The sequence below is a fragment of the Ammospiza nelsoni genome, chromosome 2, assembly GCF_027579445.1.
Source record: "Ammospiza nelsoni isolate bAmmNel1 chromosome 2, bAmmNel1.pri, whole genome shotgun sequence".
In the NCBI taxonomy this organism is placed as follows: domain Eukaryota; kingdom Metazoa; phylum Chordata; class Aves; order Passeriformes; family Passerellidae; genus Ammospiza; species Ammospiza nelsoni.
In genome coordinates, this window is record NC_080634.1 from 81001111 (window position 1) to 81025513 (window position 24403).

A 24403-nucleotide genomic window follows, 5' to 3' on the forward strand; every position below is an offset into this window, starting at 1 on the left:
GCAGAATAACATTTTACTGTAATGAGAATTCTCCTGCTACATGGAATAACCCTTCAGGGAATACTATGCACCAGCAAGCTAGATAACATATGCATGGTCACAACAGAATTCTGCTCTCCATCTTCTTCCCCAAATGTTCTGCAGTGTAAATGCTGCAGTCAAAAGGTAAAGCTTCTATCCGTAAGGTGGAGTTTCTTTAAGCCTTCTACTTATTTTTTGTTGTATGGTATCTTTGGACTTCCAGGTTTCAGAAATACTGTTTTTAAAGGGTACGGACAAAGGCTGAGAAAGATTTAACAGAGCTATCAGGCTTGCTCTTCTTGCAATTACAGCAATAAACACAGTGCAGGTTGCTGGGGAAAAAAAAAAAAGAAAACAAGAAGATTTCTATATGACATCAGCCACTACACATAAAACTAGAACATATTCAGGGCTTTGCAGGGTTACACTTGCACATAACTACCTCCAAGCAGGAAAACAAAATGTATAAATGTGTCCAGGGGTAATTCTGTTGAGGTTACTGGCAAAATCAAACCTTAGCATCTCAGCATTTCTGCTTCAAAGTTTCAGCATATCACCACGGTAATTCTTGAGTATTTATCCTATATTCTAATAATTTCACAAATTAACCAACAGTTCTAAAGACTAAATAGGAACAAAACCCAGTAAAACTAGTTCCAGGTGAAGCAAAGGGCTGGTACACAGGGAGGCCACAAGCCCCTCACTAACAGTCAGAGGGAAGGGACAGAAGATAGCTTAGAGTGTGGCTTGGTTCCATGTAGAAAGGCCACTTGGCAATTAAAAGGCTTTTGGCTCACTCAGATGGAAATAGAAAGGCAAGAATTCTACTGAAAATCACATTCAGCCTCCAAGTAATCTTTTTAATGGGTGATTTAGCCCTTTATCCCTCTGACCTGTGCCCCTTAGCACAACAGTAAATATAATCATCCTAGCAGTGCAACAGCAAACAAATAAAATCCCAAATCCAATAATAGTTCTCCATCTGATAGCTCAAATAGTTACTTCATACTGCTAGAATAAACTACACATTTTAAGACAATCCCTTATGCTTTCTTTACAGACACATTTGGAAAACACATCACACATCTACAAACATCTATTAAAAAAATATCCCAAATCAAGAAGTTTTCTGTAATTTCTTTTCCCTTTTCTTCTAGCAAGGACAAGAGGGTCATTGCTGCAAAGAATTTTCTGACTCTGTTCTTATCTATGTCAGCTAAAGCTATAAACTGGATTATTAATAAAGACATATGGCTATATAAAAGGTAAAAATCATAGATACAGCATTTCAGGTGGCCAGTTTGGTCACCCCAACCAGCATTGTCTTCACTGAAGTTATAAAAAGCCAGACCACAATAAACATGAACAACAACTACATCTGTTTCCACAGACACATCATTAAATAAGGGACAAAAGGAAGAAATGCAGTACTAGAAGTGCTAATTAGGCCACAATATAATTATAATTAGGGCCATAAACAATGGCCCTAATTGTAATTACACTGTTCGCAAAAGCAAGGGAATGGAGCTTTTAAAAATGCTCTCCTCCAGTTATATCTTTGTTCATGAGCCTTCTCTTCACAAGAACTTTGTAGTCCTGCTATGTCAAGAATTTAATTCAAAACCAAGGGCAACAAAAGTGAAACTAATGTTGTAAACTCTTTAAGCTTTGCAAAAATATCTGCAACCTGCTTACAAAAGCTAAAGTGAAGGACTCTAACAAATTGGCAAAGATACAGTTAAGATGAATCTATGAGAATACTGCTTTTTGTCAACATTAATTAGTTTTCTGAACAGAATATAAAGGGGTGCATGTCATTAGCTGTGGAGAAGATTAATTTCTGTAGACTTTGCAACTATACCTGACAGATGTTGAGGTGAAAATTCAATTAATAAGAGAATTCTTACCAGTATTGTAATTCCTTGTTCTTTGCACAGCATGGCTATTGCACCTAGGACAACACTCACCAGCACCCAGAATACAGAAAATGTATGTCCTTCCTTATCTGTTAAAATAAAGAATGCCATAGCTTTAGGCATTTTATACATTTAAAGTTAAATTAAAATAAAAATTTCAAAAATAAACAGCATTTAGTATCACAGTCTTTTCTACCAGTTAAGATCTGGACACGCAGACTTAAAAAGCATAGGGCACCTCCTGCAATATGCTGGCATTTGTTCCTTTATTGCAGTCATTTTCTGCTCTTGGAGACATTAGAAATGTTCCTATTTGCTTGATGTTTTAGCCAGATTAATTAGAATGGCAGAAGCCTCACATAATTTCCACAATTTGTCATCTGCAAAGGTTAATTCTCAATATTTAGAGATATTTATCATCCTTAGCTATAGCTCTGTCATTACTGGCCACTGTCTTCCTACCATAGGAAGCTACCATAAGAACAAGAAATTCTTTATAATGGTTACTCATGAAGTGTCACACACACAAACTGCTTTAACTGCAGTCTAGTCTACAAAGGCACAATGAGCTGCTTCTCCAGACCTGCTGCATTTAGCAAGTGCCTCATGTCATTTTATTATCACTGCAACAGAATGCCACGGAGCTCAGAAATGTCAGCAGCTGAGCAGAAGCAGTTATCCTTGCACTCAGGAAGCAGTTTTACAGCAGGGTGAGGAACTCTGGGGTTAAGAGATCAAGAGCCACTACAGCTTCTACTCAAAGGAAAACTCTTTAAAGACTGCACCATGTAGCAGATTTTGGGTACTACAAGCAGGCATATCTGAGATGAATAACACAATCAACCCCACTTCAGCCAAGGTGCTATCACACACAGAATACACAGGTACTTCACATAAAAATCATATCTGTCACAACCTCTACTCCATAGGTGCAAGCAGCAGAGGAAGGCACTCTGCTCATTCAGAGGCAGTTTCTTGATTCAAGCAACAGGGGCCCTACAGGCATCACAAGAATCAATCTTTGACTTGGCGTGTGCAAAAACAAAGCTGAACTCTGCATTCATTGACTGAACCCCTTTCTTACTTTCCTTGATCTCTAGAGCAGTTCTTCTGTACTGCTAATGCAGGTTTGACCCTCAGTGCTTAAAGAGAACTGCAATAATGATCTGTGGAAAGGGTGAATGGCAAGATTAAGATATTTCACCAGAAGTAGAAACCTACGCCTAAGCTAGTACACTAGGCTTCCTTTATAACTGTCCATGAGAAGAGGACACCTTTAGGGATTAAGTTACTTCATTAAATGCAGCTGAACCCCTTTCAGAGCTGTAACTCTGCACTGATGATACAGGGAAACCAGTCAACTTCAACCTCAAATGTTGCTGGGGTCAGATACAAATCATAACCATAAGTGTGAAAAGGATCTGCTGACATTGGCCTCCTCTTTCATTTTGAACCAGCTAGCAGAGAGCTCCAAACTTTTAATACAAATGTGTCAAGGAACAGGTTTTGAGGTTACTTCTAACCTAAAAAAACCCTTTCTTACCTAAGACTTCTGAAGTTTCAACAGAGTGAATACTAAGATGTTTGAGATTCATCATTGCAATACATAGAGGGAATTTGATCCTTCTCCCTCCACTCCAAATTATGTCTCCAGAGGTGAAGTAAAACTTAACATTAGAGGTGCAAATGTTATAAAGATTTTAAAAAGTCTTCTTTTAGGAAAGAAGTCATACACATTTGAATAATGCAAAAAAAAAAAAAAAAAGCCAAGACAATACAAAACACACAATGACTAAAGAGACATTGGAAGTAGAAAAATTAAAATGCAATGGGAAACTCCAGCCCACATCAATTATACAGAAGAACAGCTGAGGGTTGCAACTCATGGAGGAAAGAGCTTCAACATTCCTTCTATGAGTACTGCTAAAACAGAAAGAATTCTGTCTAAATACATCCCTTCAAGGAGCTTTTCAGACTTTGCAGTACAAGACTGTTCAGCCAGCTCTTGAAAACCACTTTTGGTGGTTTTTTTGTCCATTTGTTTGTTTTGGCATTTTTGTCGTTGTTTTGGTTTTTTTTAATGTAGAAATCAACTAGCACAGAGAATGCAAGGATAGAAGGGAAAGTAATTGACTGTGCTCACAAAATGACCGTCAACCATCCTTAGTAAGTCTAAAAAGGAAAATAGTGAAGACAGTCAATGCACATTTACTGTGTTTATGGAAGTAGACTTTCTTCCATTGAGATGTTTCTTCTTCTCAGAATCAAATTCTAGTGGGAAGGAGTCAGGACAACTAAGCACTTCTCAGAGAAGCAGTATTCAGTACACAAATACAAATTATCTTAACACAAAAGATAGTAGGAAATATATATAGTGAGAGGCCAGCTGGCAATTCAGAAATGCTTTGATGATTCAAAATATAAGAGTAATAGTAAAAAGGGAACTAGGCCAAATCATCAAGGACAAATGTAAAAGCAGCACATTCACACAGAAAATCTAACACAGAAAGGTCACATTGCAAAATGAGAAAAGGTAATGTATGTAAAGAACAAATCCCCACAATTCCACAGATATATTAGTAAGAAGAGTAGTGAGGAAGGAGTTATTCCAATATTCATTGAGAAATAAAATGGACAATGCCAAGAAAACAGAAGTGTTCTCTGTCTTTTTCCTTAATCTTTTCCCAAAAAAGTCAGTTGCAATCAGATGGCAAGTACAGCATCAGCAGAAAGGGAGGAAGAACAAAAGCAAAAATAGTGAACTACAGGACAGAATTCATAGAGAAGTTAATCTGTTTTAAATTACTCTTGGTTACAGTCACTCAACAGGTTCTATACAACCCAGAGTAACCTCAACTGTTACCTCAGAAATAATGAAAAATACATGAGAATCCAGAATCTCAAATAAAATAAAACAATGCCTTCATATCTACTTTTGAAAAGGAACAAAAATACAAAAGGATAGACTACAGATACAAAGCTAAGCTGATTGGTCAAAATTACAAAAAAATCACTACACCTAGACAAAACATTTTCTAGGTGACACTCTAAAACATAAAAGAATATGATTAATTGCTTGCTAAATATTTTAGTAGTTTATATAGAACTAAGTATAACTCTTGACTTGGACAGAAAAAAAGTCCTCCTGATAAAAGGAAATCTGTAAACATCCTATGCCTTGACTTTGCAAGGCATGAGAATAACACTGGAAGCAGTGTGAAATATACCACAAAAAATAAGGGCTACATGAAGTTGTTATAGAATGGGGATAAATATCAGCTGGAAAACTAGAGTAAGATACCAGCTTGCTGTGAAAAAAAGTAAAGATAACATTCTGTACTGGATTCTTCCTTTGCCATTACTCCATTTGGATGTTGGAATAAGAAATAGGCATATTAAGACCAAAAGTGCTGCCAGGCTGCAATGGCCAGGAATCATACAAAGGAGAAGTCAGAATTCCATTGGCAAACTGGAAGAAACAGAGAATCATATAATAGCTTGAAGGGACCTTATGGGTCACCTGATTCCAAACCTCTGCCGTGGGCAGGGACACCTTCCCCCAGACCAGGTTGCTCAGAGCACCATCCAATCCAGCCTGGAGAAATGGTCTAACCAAATAAAGGAAAACTGAGGCCATTCAGTGGGCACAAGCTCAAAGTTGTGCGTAAACAAGTTTGTCTTTGTGTGAACATCCCAAGTCTCAGATGCAAGAAATATCTCAGCTTGCCCAGCAAGTCAAGCTAAGCATGGACTTGCAAAGATGATAAAAACACACAGCAAAAGAGAAATAATTTTCTCCTTAGGACCTTAGAAAAGGTCCTAAATATTGAGCATCAAAGACCTGGACTTCAATAAGGCCTTTGACACAGCCTCCCATAAGATCCTCACAGAGAAGCTGCTGCTGAACAGGCTGGATGTGCAGACAGTGAGGTGGACTGAAAGCTACCAGAATGGCTTCTCCTGAGGGTGGTGGTCAGTGGCTCAAAGTGTAATCAAAGGGCAGGGGTCAATACTGGGTCCAGTCCTATTCAACATCTTCATTAATGACTTGGATGATGGGCCAGAGGGCACCCTCAGCACATTTGCTGAGGGACACCGAGCTGGGGGGAGTGGCTGATACACCAGAGGGCTGTGCTGCCATACAGAAGGACCTTGTCAGGCTGGAGAAATGGTCTGGCAGGAACCTCACATGGTTTAATGTGGGGAACTGCAAAATCCTGCAGTCAAGCCTCCTGGACAATTGGCTCTAGGTGACCCTGTGTGGGCAGGTCAGATGACCTCGAGACTACTCCAACTTCAAACACTCTGTGATTCTGTAAACAAGATCTCCTGAAAAGCACAATCTCTGTACCTTTGTTTTCTTTTGCAGGCTCAAAAAATCAACAGTTATTCACAGAATTGTAATATTATCAAAATTCATCAGTGAATAAACTTCAAAGAGAAAGAATTTTAATTAATAAACATTTAATTTCATGCTTGTTACTGGGTCAATATGCAGAACACCCCTTCATCCCCACCACTCCCTGTCTCAACTGCAGAAATCTCAGTAAACTCAGCTGCAAAACAGATACAAAAGACCACCATTCAGCAATGCCTTCAATTTAATCTTTTTTTTTTTTAACAGTGAGTTAAAATGTAAAGCACTGCATAAGTGCTTATTATGAGATATACACATGCCAACAGAAGTAATCAGTCTAACAAAGCATATTCCCCTAATATGGCGCTGCTTCCCACCAGAAAAATCTTGTGTCAGAAAACGAAACTGATCTCTCATTGGCACCTGTGCCTGGTTGAAACTGGTACACCATATTGTGAGTGGGCATCTTGCCACTCTAACAGATGGACAAAATTGTAAGCATGCCAAAGAAATAGAGTACTTGCTTATTTTTCTTTTAAGCTGGAAAAAATATAGTGTTTCTACACAAACCCAAAAAGCGTTGCTCAGATGGTCCCTCTTTAGGAGTACATGAAGTCTGGAAGTTGAGAGGATTCAATAAAATACCTATGTAAACCATAAACAAGCTGTAAGAGCTCCTCCATTTAGACTGCTAGACTTGAGTATAAGCATCTCTAGGGCAAGGATGCATACACAAAGTGTTTTATAGTGTAGCACTGACTGATCCTAAATTTACAAGCAACACATTGACAGTGGACTTAAATACTAATCCTATTTCAAGAGACCTTATTTTCTGGTGTCCTAAATCTACAGGCCAATGAAAACAAACTCCTTAGAAGTGAAGCATATGAAGAAAATGCTACATTTAACTACCAAACTTAGTTTTATTGTAAAGCCAAACTAACACTATCCAATTAATTACTATCAATTCAGACACTTAGGCATTCAGCATTTCCTTCTTCCAACCCAGCTGAGCAACTTAAGAGTCAGCCAGGTGACAGCTTGGAGCAGTTTAGGGAGTCACCATCTTCAGGTGAAACACAGCAACTGGTTCTGTGAAAGCACCTACTCCTCTGAAGGTTGAAGCAAAGTAAGTTATGTTGAGCTTCTGCAGGAAGTTTTAATTTTTAAATGAAATGGCTCACAAACCCTCCTATATTCCAATAATGTGCCTTGTCTGTGGGGATCTTCCAACTAAATTGCTACAAATATTCTTCTAATCAAGTTCTAAGAGTTCCCTGCTCATGAATTGCTAAGCAAAGGGGGAAGAATTATCTAGTCTTAAAAGATCACGTAAGAATCCACTGTTAGAATTAAATTAAGCCCAAGATCTCCTTGTGTATCTCCACATGCACATACTACTGCAGTTCAGCTCAGTGTTTCACATAATAGCGATATTACAGTAGGAAATGCCACTCCTAAACATATCCAGCCATCTCAAACTCATTACCTAGAGGCCACACTGAAAGAAGCATCTATCCCCTGAATTACAACATCTTGGAGAAGTGAAAGTCAGCATTAATTCTACCAGAAAAAAGTCACTGTGTTTCCTCAGCCAACTAAATAATGAAATTGTTAGGTGTTTCACTTACAACTATTCCCTCCCAATGTGTTTAAATGCGAACAGTAGGGCACACAGTTGAAAAATCAGGGCTCACAGGTTTAACAATAGTAAATACCCCTTGACCAACTGCACAATAGCTAACAAATTCCCCATATCTTAGCAACCATCTCTCTCACACAGGAGACTTAAATGTTTCCAATCTGTAGGAAAACTTCCATAATATAAACCTCCAATATTCACAAAACTCATCACTACTTTGCATGCTTTATTAAATTAGCAATGAACTAGTAGATGATTGATTGACATCTACACAGAATAAAACAAAACAGAAACACACAACCAGAACAAAGTAATTTTTAGATGTCACAGCATATGAGCAAAGAGCTGATCCCATATTTAATATCTGCACCAATATTATTCACATGGACCAAGTCATGAACTCCTCATTTTAGCCCATTCAGAGATTGCCAATGCAGATGGCAAATACATGCAACTGGATCACTGTCAAAACTGAAGACAAAGGAAGGCAAAAAATGAACACTACAGCAGTTTTAAATTGCCTTATGAATTCCCAGAGAAGCTGCATTAAAATTCAACAAAGTTAATAACCCACAATTCCCTTCAGAACATACCTAAACAGTTGTCAGCTCTTGCTGTCTCCAAAGCCTATGCAGTGGATTTGTCCCCACAGTTGTGTTTAAAACAGCAGGACAGAATGAGAACAACAGATTAGTTCCTTGCAATTATAAATGTTATCCTTTCAAAGATGCTAACTTCAAAAATGGTATACTGGGGAAAAGTAAGAGAATTGTAGAACTTCAGTAAGACATAATTATAGCCCACATAATTAAATGCCTATACTTAAAAAAAAAAAAAAAAGAAAGCTTCCGATTCTGGCTAAAAGAAACTGTCTACCCAAAAATCCACTGAAACCACAAATAAATCAGGTAAACAAGCTGCAGTATATCTTGAGCTTTACAAAAACCATTATTTTCCTTTGGAAGTTTTCCAGCCTGACACTGATATTTTTCTGATCTCCTGACTGTTTTCACTATTACATATACTTTCCCCATAGTACTTCCAAATCCTCCTCAGACATTTCATGAGTTCTTACTCCCACGCAGAAAAAAAATTGTAAATCTTCATATTCATTTTCTCAAGTGAAAAGAAGCACGAACCAGTCTCCCACATACAATTTTGACCCCTTTTCTTGAAAGAATGACAATTCATTAACTGTGTCTAAACTATTGAAACATACAGATTTTTTCAATTGAGTCATACACAAATTTCACATTGCCTTGCTGAAAGAATAGTCAGGTTCTTTATTAAAAACTTGGATAATCTGTCTGCTAATAACATTGGGATGCTGCTGGTAGCCAAACAATATATGTTACTGACCCAACCATATCATCAGCATCACATCAGGCTTTTCAATGTTTGTTTAACTCAGATGCTCACTTAAAGTTCATGAAACAAAAACAAACTGGCATCAAACATGTTTTGGTAACCATATTCAAAAGACAATACAAATGCAGTCTACAAATCTTGATGGTCTTAAGAGCTGTACCCTCTTTTAAGTGCTCCAAAAGAGTCGCACTACAATGTGTCTATCTGTAACAGTTAAACAACAAAACAGAAATCAATCTTTCATAATTCTCCCACTCTTGTAAAAACTTGGTGAGCTAAGCTCTATATAAATGTGACAGTCAAATCCAGGGACAAAGATATGTGCAGCTGACCTACAGTGTAGGGCCATGCTTGCCTTTAATATACAAAAAGCCCAGCAGGACAAAAGGGAAAAGGATGTTGGTACCATCCACTTTTGTGTAGGATCACCATAAAGCATCTCTATTTGATTAGGAACATAAACCTGATACCTGAGGGATTTTTTTGCTAAATGTTTGGTTATTTTGCTAAAAAGCCCTGAGGGGTTTTTGGTTGTTTTTTCTCTCTCTTTCTCACAAACAAAGATAAATTACCTTCTTGGCTTTACTTAGAAAATGATGTAATAACAGTTCTTAACTTGCTCTAGAACTCGCAACATGCATTGGCACTATCACAGATATTCTGGATCTTGAGGATTTGACATCAGAAGGACAACACTCTAAAATTATATGTGCATATTTTTAAAATGCATGTTCTTATATTCACAGTGAGACTAGCTTCCATTTGGGATTGACTGCCTCAATCTCTGCAGAATCAAACCCAGCTAAAGTCAGATAAAAGTTCTTTACTCCTTATTTAACCTATTATTTGAGAATACCTAGAAGAACTATTCACAAAAGAAGGAAATTAATACCAAGGGTAAAACTTTTTATTTACTTTGCAAACCCACTGAAGAGTCATATTCTACCACAGCCACTTCCTCATATTTGGTTACCTTTTCCTAAAATCTTTCATACAAAGAATCACAGGAACAGCTCAGTTTGGAAGGGGCCTCCAGAGATCACCAGGTCCAGTCTTTGCAGGAAAGGGAGCCTAGACAAGATCACCTAAAACCCTGCCCAAATGCATGAAAACCCCCAGTCATGGGGACTCTGCCACATCTCTGGGAAGACTGTTGCAGTGATTGTTCTTGCTGTAAAAAAATTCTTCCTTACATCAGGGTGAAACCTTTCCCAGTGCAACTGCACCCACTGCCCCTTGTCTTTGCCATGTAGCTCCTTGTGAAAAAAGAGCCTCCCTTCTCTTTGTAGGTGCCATTTCCAACACAGACACACTCCTTTCCTACACAAGCACTCATGTTCAAACAGCTGCAGGCTGGACAAACCTCCCCAATCCACAAAGGAACAAAAATAAATATAATAAGGGCAGCAAGAAAAACTGCTTGTGGTCCTTGGTGGTGTTCAGCTAGATGGATACGATGGTGAACAGGGCTGTTTGGAGGGACTATGACAGGCTGGAGGGATGGGTCTCATGAAAATCAAACACAACACCATGCAACAATTAAGGCCTGGGCAGCAGCTCTGCAGAAAAAGGTCTGGAGTGCCTGGGTGATAAGCTCCTGGCTGATGAGTCAGTAGTATGCCTTTGCAGCAATCAAGGGGAAAGACTCAAATACGTATCTTGGATACAAATTCTTGTGTACAGAGGAAGTCTAAACTTCTTCAAGAAGTAGCTGAGGGAAAAGCAGGCAGTGAAGGTGACAGTAAACATTGGAAACTGACCTGAAAGACAATGCTGGCAGACTGTAATTTTCCTTGGCAAAATTGCTTAAAAGACATCTGCTCCCCTATTATCATGTAATGCCCAATAAAAATCAATAAGGGCTTCTTAGTATCTTGTTCTTTGCAAGATTTTCCTTCTTCTGTATCAGTGACACAAATTTCAGTCCAAAACTATTATTACATTAACGCTGATTTCTAAAAGCTATTAAAAACTGGCCCTCACAAGTTGAAGAATATCCTTAACCAGAATATGCATCCTTAATCATTCCTAAGATGTCCTCTACAGCAAAATAATTAGAGGGTTCTATATAATTGTCTCCGGTGGTCATCCTAAGAATTTGGCTCTTGAGTTCTTCAAGCAAAGATTATTATCTCTGCCATATAACCCTACTTACCAGAGACATTGGAAAACAGATAAGGCAGTATATTTTGATTGGCCTATCTTATACTACCACTAACAGAAGAAACATCATAAGCACAATCATATCCAATAAAACAGGTGAGAAAAGAACAAACAAACAAGCAAGAACCCAAGGCCAATTTTCATCAAGAAATCATTAGCTCAGTTGAAAGAAATTAATCCTATTCAAAGGGAAGAAAAATCTATCCCAAGTAAACAGGAATCATTCTAAATAACATTCGAAATGGCCAGATAAACTTATTATATCAGCAATAGAAATATGTACAATAGTTCCAAAGAATCTAAACGGAACCAGCAGGAGCTGTTCACAGCATCTCACAGCTCACTGTCGACTAAGTCACTCTCCTCAGCCTACACTGAGGTCTCTGTGATGCCATAACTATGCTGTTAAGCCAGATCCCAAAGTCAGCCGAGGTGCCTCTGAAACACCCTGCCAGCTCTGGTTGATCATCACAGGCCATGCCTATGGAACCACAGACAAGCTCTTCCCAACACAGCTCCTTGTGGCTCCACCCAGTGAGTCCCACACGTCGTGCGGTAGAGCACATTCAGATACCAGACTGCAGGTCCTGCAAGCTTTCCACACTCATGAACTCCTGCTTTCCTGTGTGCTTGTTTAACAGAGCCCCCAAGATAATTTCTCCACAACTGTATTTGAACTGCCAACCTGCAGTCAGATCAAACAATACCAGAGATCTGAAAGCTCACTTGAAAAAAACATCTACCAAGGAATTGTTCATGCTAAACACAGCTGTCTTACAAAAACTGTGAGTAACACTATATTCAGCATCGTATGCCAGCAGTTGCATATTGCAGGAATCCAGAAGGCTTAGTCATAGGAATAATTCTTTGCAATTCATTAAAAATACAAATAATGTTCTGAAAAGTTGACTCCCATTTAAGACATCCCCACATAATGGCATAAAGAGTAGTAAAATATTTAATCATATACATTTGTAGGTTTGATTTATTTCTAAAATACTTATTAAAATGCTTCCTTAAACTTCCAAACAATAAAACATTTAGCAAATAAGCTTATCATAAAGTGGACTTTGCTTAAATTCAGTGTTTAACAAGAATTATGGACAGTAACCTTTTCAGAACTTCTAACAATAAAATAGCTGCTAAAGCAGATTCTTTAAAAAATATATTTTGTGAGGGTAAACAAATCAATCTGACATTTTAAATTTTGCTATACTTCACTGAAATGTGCAAATGCTGAAAATATACACAATAGGAAATTAAAGGGGCAAACAGAATGCTTACTTTCTTTAAATGCTTTACAGTAGCCAAGGAATGACAGCAAGAAGAACAGGGCACACAGTAGGTCTGCTCTGCCAACAATCCCAGCAACCTTTAAAAAAAAAGTTTCAAATGATCAGATTTTTATTCTTAGAAAACCTGTAGCAAAGGAACACATACAAAGAATATAACTGTATCACTTTTTTTCTTTAACTGGGTGTAGTGGATTAGTTATATCGAGTTTTTTTAGATGCATCCTATTTTTTATTGGGTATTGCTTAGTATCAACTACATAAATGGTTTGGCTTTGGTATATGAAAATTTTAGTTTATGGAATTTTTTTTTTTTTAAGAAATGAAGGAGGATTACACTGCATGAAATTTAGACTCTACACAATTCCATCTGTTTTTTGGATCAAATTGCATTTCAACAGAACACTTAGAAAACATCAAAGTATAAACCAGTTTGGGTTGGAAGCAACTTTAAATATCATCTTCTTTCAACCCCTCTGCCTTTCACTAGACCAGGTTTCTCAGAGCTCCATCTAACCTGGCCGTGAACACTTCCAGGGATGGGGCATCTACAACTTTTCTGGGCAACTTGTGCCAGTGCCTTACCACCCTCACAGTGAAGAATTTCCTCCTAATACCTAATCTAAATCTACTCTCTTTCAATTGAAGCCATTACATGGCTTGGAAGCCAAACATCCTGAACCACAATTAAATTGGCAGCTCTGCTGAAACACAAATCAAAACTGTCCCCTTTCAGAAGACAAGCCAGCCTTCAAATTGCAATCTGAACACTCAGAATGGACAAGTACCTTCCAGCTTGCAGATTCGGGGGAAAAAAAAAATAATGAAGATTCCTCCTCTGGTAGTCTTTTGTGTTGTATTAACTGACTGCATTAGAGCTACCTCCAACTGCATCTTGAAACAGAAGCTGTATTAATGCAAAAGAAAACGAGAAGCACATCCTGGGACCTCTGTACTTGAGATCTGTGCCAACCTATTTAAATCAAGTGCAATCTCAGGGCTATCTGTAAGCTTTGGTTCAAGCCCCTAAGCTGTATTTACAGTAACTTGCTGAGACAGAGCAAGACACTTTTGGATCTTCAGTTCTCAATTACACAAGTGTCAGGATAACACCACAAATTTCTTTGTGAAAATCATGACATGGAGCTGGTAGGGGACTGATAAGCCCCGATGTTGGAACCTCACTAGAATGTAGAGCCAGAGCAAGGATCATGGAAATACCCCTCATTTCTCAGTCTAGCTCTGCTTCCTCGAGTGCTGAGTTCCATGTTTTCATGAGATGTACAGAAGCAGGGCAGAAAGGCTACAGATTTTCTTTTAAAATTCATTTTTATGATCATATTTCAGCAGAAACTTCAGCTCTCTTATATGATACCAGTTGTCCCATTTTGTGTGTGGAACAGAAAGAGCAAAGTAAAAAGAAAATGGGCATTTTTTGTGTCAGGGAAACACGATGGAGCAACTATTTCCAAATAACATCAGAGAAAGAGAAGTATAGAGGCATGACAGTATGACTGATTCCACTGCAGAGACTCTCTCCCACTTTTACCCTCAGCCTTCCTTAAGCACTGTGAAAGTAGAAACTGTTGGACTCCTAAATTCAGTACAGAAGAACTTCTTGATTTATCTACAGCTGTGCACCTAACTTGTCTGCTGCTCCTTCTTCTATCATACAAAGGAATTATGAGAATTAACTCAATAGCTGTGGAGTGCTTTGAAAGGTGAAAATAATGAAGTGTCATTCTGCTTCAGGAGCCAGTCTTCCTAATGAGATAAAAGTTAAGGTGAGATGACAAAATTTTGAAAATAAATGTCCACTTGTTCCAGCAAAGAGATTAAGGGGCTAATAATGCACATGGCCTCAGATTACTCCAACAGCAAAATGTTACCTAAAATGCAAGATAAGGCATAGAGATTCTGGAAAGAAAGCAAACAAAGGAAAAAAAAAAAAGGTTTTAAATTAGTATCAGATACGTTTTTATGTCCCTGATTCATTTAGCATTTCATCACTGAAGTGTTACAAAGAATAGGCCTTTTCTAGAGCAGAGAACTATAGCACAAGAGTATTTACTTGTAGGTAGAAAAATTACAATGTTTTCCTTGCATAGGTACTGAAAGCATTACACCTTTCAGTATCTGTTTTACATGACAGTTTGTTTCACTGTATAAACCAAAAACCCAAAGCAGCAAACAGACGGATTCCTCACGATTTTATGTCAACATATGTCATCTCATTTCAAAGCCAGGATGTGGGATACTTAAAACTCACAGGTTTAAAATCATAAAGAATGCTTTTTAAGAGATGCGGCCAGACACACACTCATCCTAGAACTGCAGCAGTACGAATGACTTCTTCACTGGAGCAAGATTTATTGTTCACCATGTAAATGATTAGAGGCTTTTGTTCATTCCTGAATTTTAGAAGAGGCCTGATATATAAGCGTGCTACTTTTTCTCCCTCTTATTCCACTGTCTGCCTGAAACATTTGCAAGTCTTCAAATATGCAAGGAGACCACATCACTTGTAATTTATTTGACACGACAAAGGGCTTATTAATATTCTCATGCCAATTTAAATACATTTTTAGAGTCAAATGGAATGCAGAATAAATTTATGGATATTGATAAAGGGGTCAATAGTAGGTCTACTACAAAGTTAAGACTCAAGTGAGATTTCTCTTTACATGTCAGAACATCAAAAGCACTGAAGACTTGTTTTACTTTACTCTGACATCTAAAACTGGTTTTGGAGAACAAATATGAGGGGCCCTTCCGACACAGCGCACTCTCACAAAGAAGTTATTGTGCAGATGAGTGAACACCAGAGAATGATTGTCAAGATGTTTTAGCCACACTGCCAGAAAAGGTGGCAGATTACTAATGCATAACTTTGCACCGTCTCTAGGTCTTCAATACATGCAAGGTCTCCAGACAGCTGAGAGCACAGCTTTCAAGAACTTTTTCCCCACCAGCCATGTGCAGAGCAAATGCGAGAAGCCAAAACCATGGCATATTGTGAATAAGTGAAAAATCATATTCACATATGTAGAATGTGCACTGTAGGATTCACTGTTCATTGCTAGGACAAAATCAAAATATTTCTTTACTTTTTTTTTTCTGTACTTTTAGTACTTTTTCTGTATTTCAGACCTTCCAAATTCTAACAAACCCCTCACAATATTTCCCTTACTGTGACAATTTTATATTTGATTTATCATTATCACAAGGTCAAGAGATCAGTGATAACATTCAGCAAGCCCACTAGCAGGAGGCCATAAGATTTTCTTAACTACAAGCACAAAAGAGCTTTTTAAGAACAACATCATCTCTTCACAGAATTCCCACACAAGGACTCTGTGTTTTGGTCAGATATTTTAACTGATTGCTATACATGTGCCATGATTCTATACTGCATCTTTACATCTTTGCTTTTGCCTGCACTATTAAAATTACTGTCAAATTTGTGTTCCCCATGTACATAATTACAGACTGCGATTAAAAAAACCTCTTTAATCTTCTCCTTCATATTAAAAATATAAACCCAGTTTGATCTCTCATGAAACAGGATGATTTCCAGCCCTTTAATCACTTTTATGGCTCTTCTGAGCACTCTCCAATTTTTCCAGTGTTGTCCTTGCAGCATGGATGCAAAACTGAATGCAATATTCTACTAGTCACATACAAAGTTCATAGAGTGCCCCATCTCTGATTTTAAAGCTCTTTGCTTTTTTTACCAATGCAAATGGAAATGAACAGTAACTAAAGAAATCCAGGAGGTAGGGAAATTCTGCAGCATAGAGCTCTCCTCCTTGAGTTATTGTACTTGAATGATTTGTGTTCCTTAATAAGGTCTAGCTCGGTGGAATTACAAGCCTTGGATGTACTAACCATAATATTTGATTGTTCTATTAAGACATGTGCCAAGAGAAGTGTTAAGAATATATAAAAGCAATCTGCAGAGTATAAGTCTACGCCAGAATTAATTAGTCAAGATGGTCAAGAACTTCTAAAACAAAAATCTCTGGAGATAATGATTCAATACTTACACACTCGGTGTGCACTGGATGTACAGCAAAGAGCAAAGCAGCAAGAAGAGAGGACTTGGGAGCCAGGTTTAGCCGTCTTCCTTTATTGCTGAATTGCAATCCACCCAATAATATGGAGAACACATCAACCATCAACACTGAGATAGTACAATGCAGTATTATGTTGATGACATGGAAACCAACTGGGTAGAAGCCTCCAGCAAAAAGGTAATTAATTCTATATAGAAACAAAAATATTAAGGGTAGGAATTACAACAATGGTTAGAAAAATACAAATAGAAAAACTAAACAGCCCCATAGGAGACACGGTTGCACACAAAAATAAAGTGGGTATCTCAGTACAGGTGGAGTTACCATTTCAGCTCCACAACAAGATAGAAACAATATCCCAGTCTTCAGGCCACCTATTCATAGGGAATATCACATGGATACAGTATCTATCCTCTCCAAACACATAGTTTAGTACCATTATTTTAATCTTACAGTACTTAGAACTGGCTTTTGGTCAACAACGGAACTTCAGTGTTGCAACACAGGAGTATCCTAGGGATAAATAACCTAGCCCACTGAGGGATACCCCTGGGCTTAAGAGCAGCCAACTTGATGAGTTTTTGTTAATTAAATCCACACAGTGAGGAAACTAATATGCACTGGGACTATGATTTCCACTGACATACTCTCAGAAAGAGGTCCTAGCATGTGGGTACAATCAGTATCCACCCAGAAAACAGTCAGCATATCTTGGTAACTGATTTGTGAGACTGGTTAGAGAGATGTTTCATACAAGTGTTAGAATCAGAAGGAAGTGTAAGTGAAAATACTGTCTAAATTCCTATTCAAGACAGGAACTCTGCAGTAAAATGGAGGCTGAGAAGAAAACGGGGAAACATCGTGCTATTATCCATATGCTTTTATCAGTAGGTAAGATACACTGAAACTTACTTAGAACAGGGAATTTTACACAGTTATTTTGGTCAATGTGCATCTGGCATAAATGAAACCTATTTAAAAACTTAACCTATTATAAATATGATGCACATAAAGGCTGGAGCTTAGGGAAATTAAGGAAATCCATTTCTTTCTTTGAAAATAGCATTTTATGGACCATCTCCACAGGCTCATCTATATTTTCAGATATAATAAGGATTGTATCCCAGTTCACTCCTTAAACAAACCAGAATGTTATTAGAGATGGAATAAACCACAGAAAAAAATAAAAATAAAAAAAAAAGGAAAGCATGTTCTGTGTAGTGCACTGAAAACTTCAACAGGTTTAGGACTCTGACACGTTCTATTCAGTTGTTTATTTTTCTTTATGAAAATGTGAAGAAATCCCAGTAGACAGTGAAACCCACGGTGCTAGGTACTTAAAACACACTACCATAAAGGATCAAAGTTTTTGCTTGAATATGAGGACTAAGAGTGGGAACACTTCTTCTGCACTTAGTTCATGGCTTGAAATGGGCAGAACAAGCACTGTCCCCACTGACACCATCGAGTCACAAGGGGAAAATAAAGAAATCAAGACTGAGTCCTCAAATATTCTCTGCATTACTGTGCCAGATTCCTACATGGTCTACTGTTTGCTCCAATCTTTGTGCAAAAAACATGAGCTAAGCATCTACAAAAGTAATCCTCTTAAACCTTTAGTTATTTGACAAAACCAGCAAGTTATATAGACATTTCACTAGATTCTCAGACACTTGAGTTAGAATATTGGAGTGAAGAGGTGGGAAGACTACAGACCACAGTGTGCTGATGGAAAAAGGCCACAGTACCGTGATGCTATTTATAAAATAAACAATTTGACAGGTCAGCAGGAAAGCAGAGAACAAAAACTACAAGAGCAATGTAAGTGGCAGCATGGCTAAGTGAAGGGAACATACACCTCCTAGTTCCTTGATGATGTGACATACTAAACCACACCACCCCTAGTAGCGGGTATAGAAGACCCTCAAGACAAAATCTCTGAAAACTAGCTATAAATACAGAATGTCAAAATAATGAATATTTTGGGAAAGAAACCATTGGAAAATTAAAACACCATTTGAGATTAAGGTAGTGAACTCAAAAATCGTATTCTGGAAATGTATCCAACTACCCTCCAGCTACTTTGTTCTTGCCTTTTTTGTTGCCTCCCCCCTAAATTCAATTGAGTCAATATAGGTTAAAAAATATTCAGACCTCAAGCAAAAATACAAGTCTCACCTGAAAGTTAGGACAGTTAGCGGTCGATATGACTTATGACTGGTATTGCTGCTGAGTTTGCTACCCCAAAAGTCATGATACCACAGGTCACCAAGGGGGGTTTCTGCCCTGAGGTCCTAAAAGAAAACAAATTATCAGATCCTTAAAATTTTTCCATTGTTCAAAGCAGCTAAACTACAAACAAATTCTAACTAATACAAGCTCACACTAAGATGGACATAGCAGGAGTTTTGTTGGCTCACTACTGACATCCGACCCACAGTACCTAAGTTTGCAATGAAGGTCAAATCTTGAATGCCTGTCATTGTAAAGGTCACGATCCTGGATTCTGAAAGTAGGCATAACTACATGAAATTTAGAGCTATATTCACATCAGTTTATTATCTGGTCAATAGCTGAGATATCCAAACACATAAACCTCCTTACCTCATAATTTTGTAAAAAGCCTTTGATTTTAGGTGTAGGTTATCTTGCAAAAAAGGCCAACTACAAACTGCTGCAAAATAGCAAATTTTACCAGTGCAGTAGCATAACTACTGACAAAAGCATGAAATCAAGGAGACTAAAGGTAGGAAACAACAATTAGTTCTTTTTGAAGCCTTGCTTTGCACAGGACTATTCAAATAGTTGAGGCTGTTTTAACACTTAATACATGAAATCAATAATCAACATCTCTATATACTGCTCCTAAAGATTAAAAGACAGAAAGGTAATGAATTATTTTAATTTGGGGTGCAAAAGGGGCCTATTAAAAAAACACTGCAAAGAAAAAGTCTTGCTTGCTTGTTCTTCCCTTTTATCTCAAAGCCATGCTGATAATGAAAACCCAAATAATGTAGGCTATTAAATGGGAAGCATACACTTTGGAGGAAAAATAAGGATCTTGCTATCATCGGCCTCAGTCTTCTATGAGGACAAGCTTGGAAGTTCAAACTAACATATGCTTGCCCTCTTCTGCTTCCCTAGTGCAATTAAATTAAATACCAATTTATGCTACACTAAGGTACATGCAAGTTAAAGACACTTGAGACAGAACCTAAGAACAAAACTGTGCTAGTCAGTACTACTCCTGCAACCAACAAGGGGAAAACTCTACCCCTACCTTCTGTCTTGGAATTACTGAGACCAATGAACCAAAGGAGGTGAACAAGACACCACAATCACAGGCAAGTAGATAAACAGGCTTGCTCTTGCTAACCCCTGGTGCCCCTGCCTTATTATTCCTACAACTCCACCTACTTACAAGATCCCCCACATTGCAATTGCCTTGGTTTTATTAATTCCAGTTCCTCTCCAATGCTGCTACCACCTCACTTGCTTCTATAGTACCTTGAGCACTGCTGTGGTCTCCAGTTCCTTCCATCTCACCCTTAGTCCATGCCTTGTTTTTGGCTTGCACGTACTCCCAAATTACAGCCAAACTGTTGGACCCTGATGACTGGCTGCTGCTAAACTGAACTTAAAATAACTAATTTTTTCTTGCTTCTTCAACAAGAATATTCTTAACATATTCTGACGTTCATCCATCCAAAAATATAAATTAAAAAAAAAATCCAAGAAAAGATTTCCTTCAATCATTTGATCAAATTTGGCTAGTATTAGTCAAATGAATAGAAGTATTCTCTAACAGGATAGAAATCAATACACAGAAAAGAGAGCACGGCTAAAACGGCAGGTTGAAAGAACCTAGACTGCAGCTGTCAATTAAGGCACTCTCAGGGAAATTCTTAAGAAATCAAGACTCAAAGGGGATCCTACTTGGGCTTAAGAATTACCAAGGTGAAAAATTTCTTCACGCTCTCACAGATGTTTCTACTGCCAAGTAACAGCTAGAAATTTCTTTCTTCTCACAGAACCGCAATTTTAGCCTTAGGCATCTAAATTCCCATTCCATTCCTCATCGGTATGCACAAACCCTAAAGGTCATAATTTGACTCTCAGAGCAGGAACACACTCAAGCAGCAGCTCACTAAATGGATAGAGCCAGCTTTTCCGGGGCAGGCTGGGGCAGGGAGGCGCACCAACATCTACTGAAGTCCTTGTACTCTGCAGGGGACAGCTGCCAGAGCGCGGTGTGGCCCTCACACTGTTTTTTCAACCAGCAGCACTGCTCCTTATGCACATAAGGTTTATGAAAGACATACTTTTATAAATGTTAGTACTGGAAAAGAAAAGTATGTCTTCCATGTCACAGATGGTCCTCAATAACTTGAGATGGGAAATGTACAAGGCTTGATTTCCCATTCTGCTATAATCAGCCTTCTTTTGTCTTCCATCGGAAGAAGGCAGGAAAAGCTGAATGCATGGAATTACTTAGTGATTAGATTACACTTCCATATGACCTAAAAATCTTCAATCATGTATCTCACCCTTGTATCCAAGTTCTGTGAGAAAGTTTCTTACATCAATTTTCCTCCTTAGCGAACTTACCCTAAAACAGAAATGGTTTTCTTCAAGAGACAGCTGTTTAAAAGCTACATATGATTTTCTCTTTAAAAACCAAAAGTAGCTATCAAATAATCTCTAAATATTTGATTAGCAGCAGCTTTAGAGAGAGCAGAGTTCAAGATTTGAAGAAAGGTCAGTTTTTCTATATAAAGGCTTATGGAAATGACATACTGTGTCTGAAGCTCTGCTTAATCCAACTGTTTGTCTTGCCAAGCTAGTAAATAAATAAAGACAAAAGCCACTGCTGTGTACCAGTTAAAATGCTGCTTAAAATGGTAAGAAAGCATCTGGAAAACAGACTTTAACTCCAATAAAATCTAATAATGGAATATTCTGTGATACAATAGGGATGGGGTGAATTAAATGTGTGTCTTTTGCTAAAAAAAAACAATAAAAGAAATTAAAGATTGGGATGATGGCAGCTAGCAAATTAACAGAGAGGGCACAGTGTGGTACCCAAAAAAATACTACAGTAGCAATGCTCAGTAAATCTATAAAATTACTTCAACTGCTGTCTTTCCTACTAAATAGGAATAAAATATGCTATGCTTTGTTTAATAAACTGTACCATTGCTAGATAATCTCCCTCCCCATTAAACTGGTAAACTCACTGTCTCTGCATTTTTCTTGTGCATTTTGAATTTCCATATGACCCGTGTGTTAAAATGATATTGTTACAAAATCCTCATTTAATTTCTAGGGAATAATAGAGAATTTTGATGTGAGAAATAGAAACAGCCTCCCAGTTTTTCAAACAAACAGACTACATATGAATTAATTTATTTAAGCAGTTGGTTGAATTTCTCAGCATTGCCAACAGCTAGAATCCTGGTGCAGATTGTTGGGTTGCATAGATAAATTGAAACATTTTTAGAGTAAAGACTGAAATAAATGGAGAGAGATTACAAGCGTGGAAGTTGCACATTAGCCAAACAACCTGCTTTGTTTCAACATCAGTCTTTTGTTCATTCTTTCAGGAAATGAAAATAATATAAACAGGTCCCAAATAAAATTTTGCAGAATGAAACATTACCAGGAGCTGTACAATCTAAAATACAATACTACTTAAAAAAAAAAACCCCAAACAACAATGCTGTAGGTTCTTAATTTGTCAACAGTATTCTCTTGAAAGCTTTGAGATTTATTTCCACGTTGACAGATGTATTTTCCCCCCATACATCTATAACTGAAGGTATGATGACTTACACACACATAATACAAGTCTGTCTAAGGAAACAGTAATTCTGCATGATTCTAAAAGGCACATTGTGATAAGTTGCCTCTATATCTTGTGCAAGGGAAAAAAAAAAAGTGAACTGTGTTATTCTAGCAGTGTGAGTCTCCAGATTATCCTCTTTGTAACCCCATGGCTTCAGGAAGACAGAACCAACAGATGAATGTGATTATTTTTATCCTGTGCTTTTCTTTCCAAATGCTTAACAAGTACCTTCCAGAGCAGCATAAAAGCTGTAACACCAATACCCATCCATGGGCATGGGCTCACTCACTGCTGCATGTGATCCTGTGAAGTGTCTCAGCAATTGAAGACACACTCCACTGCTCAAAGTCAAAAGAATCTCAGTCAGAGGTTTGTTTGAATCACATGTTACCTTCTAAGCATTTCAAAGTCTGCTCACTGCATGTATGGTCAGCTTTAAAATGGAACACAATACTCCACCTCTATCTCAAAAAGGTGCTATTGTCAGAGGTACTTTAGTGGTGGAAGGAGGGAAAAGGGAGCTTTGCTTGCTCCTGTAACATTTTTATGATATAAACTGCACCTGAAAACCCCATGCCCCCTACATGATACCTTAATGATGCCTTACGTACCTGCAACCAGACTAAGTTTATTCACTGGTCTGATTCTGTGACCAGAGAAGTTCTGTGAAGATAAATCTCCTATTAACATCCATGGGTATCAGAGAAGTTTACTGTACGCTCTCCCTGACATAGGAATGGGCATAAAATTGGACCTACTGGCAGTCTTGATGTACAGGTACCCTTAAATCAGCTTAACTTGAAAAAACACCCAATAAAACAAAATGGAAAAATGAAGTTTAAAAAAAAACAAACACGTAATGCCCAAAGGAAGCTCTTTACTAGGCTGAAACTTCTGGGCCTGTTTAGATCAACTGTTGCATTATTTCTTTTCATATGACCATTTATGCCAAAGGTTGTGAGGAAGAGAGACAAACCTTATTATTGATGATGGCTTCAGAATCATCAAAGACAAAATCTCCATCATAGCTGTTAGCAAAACAGAGGAAGGAAATTAATGCCACAACCATTTTAGCCCAGTATGATGGGAGGAGGAACCATGATACGTCATGGTCCAGGTTAGGTTCCATTTGTGCCATTCTGTGAAATGCTGGTTCCAAGTTGGGAGCTTCAGCATTATGTTGGTTGAAAATCTGGAAGAAACACATACAAGTGCACGGTTACAGCCCTAATTCACAAAAAAAGAACTCTAAAGGAAAGCTGGCTTGGGAGAGGAGATTGTTTCATTTAACCTTACATTTTTTTTTCTCAGCGCCTCTCATAGTTACTGGAACACACCTAAACATAATTTTGTACCTCAAATGAGGAACTAAAGGCAGAATTTATCATGGTTGGAGCACAGAGATAAATACAAGAAATTCTTAGATGCTAAGGTAAAACTTTGGCACAGACAAATTCTAAAATGTAGAGCAAATCACTGTTTTTCTGTTTCTTACTGTTCTTTTCAAGCAATACAAACAGATGCAACAGAGGGACTGTGAAACATTTATAAAGCTCTGTAGAAAACGATAAACATTATAATTTCCTTCCACGTTTGAAAAGCAAACATTGTCAACTGCCAAAAGAGCTAAACTCCCTTCAGTTAATCAGATTAAAGGACCCAGTCTCACACATTCCCCCATGCAAGGAATTCATACAAACATCGCAGATCAACATATGGAGGT

General features: G+C 37.8%; 1 protein-coding gene across 1 annotated transcript in view; it reads right to left on the bottom strand.

Annotated features, from left to right (window-relative positions):
- TMTC4 (transmembrane O-mannosyltransferase targeting cadherins 4) overlaps nt 1-24403 on the bottom strand; it is a 54488-nt gene that overhangs the window by 28292 nt on the left and 1793 nt on the right. Inside the window, exons 2-6 of the mRNA XM_059466062.1 lie at nt 23657-23872; nt 19014-19129; nt 16806-17022; nt 12752-12839; nt 1929-2026 (exon numbers count right to left, since the gene is read on the bottom strand). Coding sequence (XP_059322045.1) covers nt 1929-2026; nt 12752-12839; nt 16806-17022; nt 19014-19129; nt 23657-23818 — 681 coding nt within the window. The 5' untranslated portion in view covers nt 23819-23872. The remainder of the gene's footprint in view (nt 1-1928; nt 2027-12751; nt 12840-16805; nt 17023-19013; nt 19130-23656; nt 23873-24403) is intronic.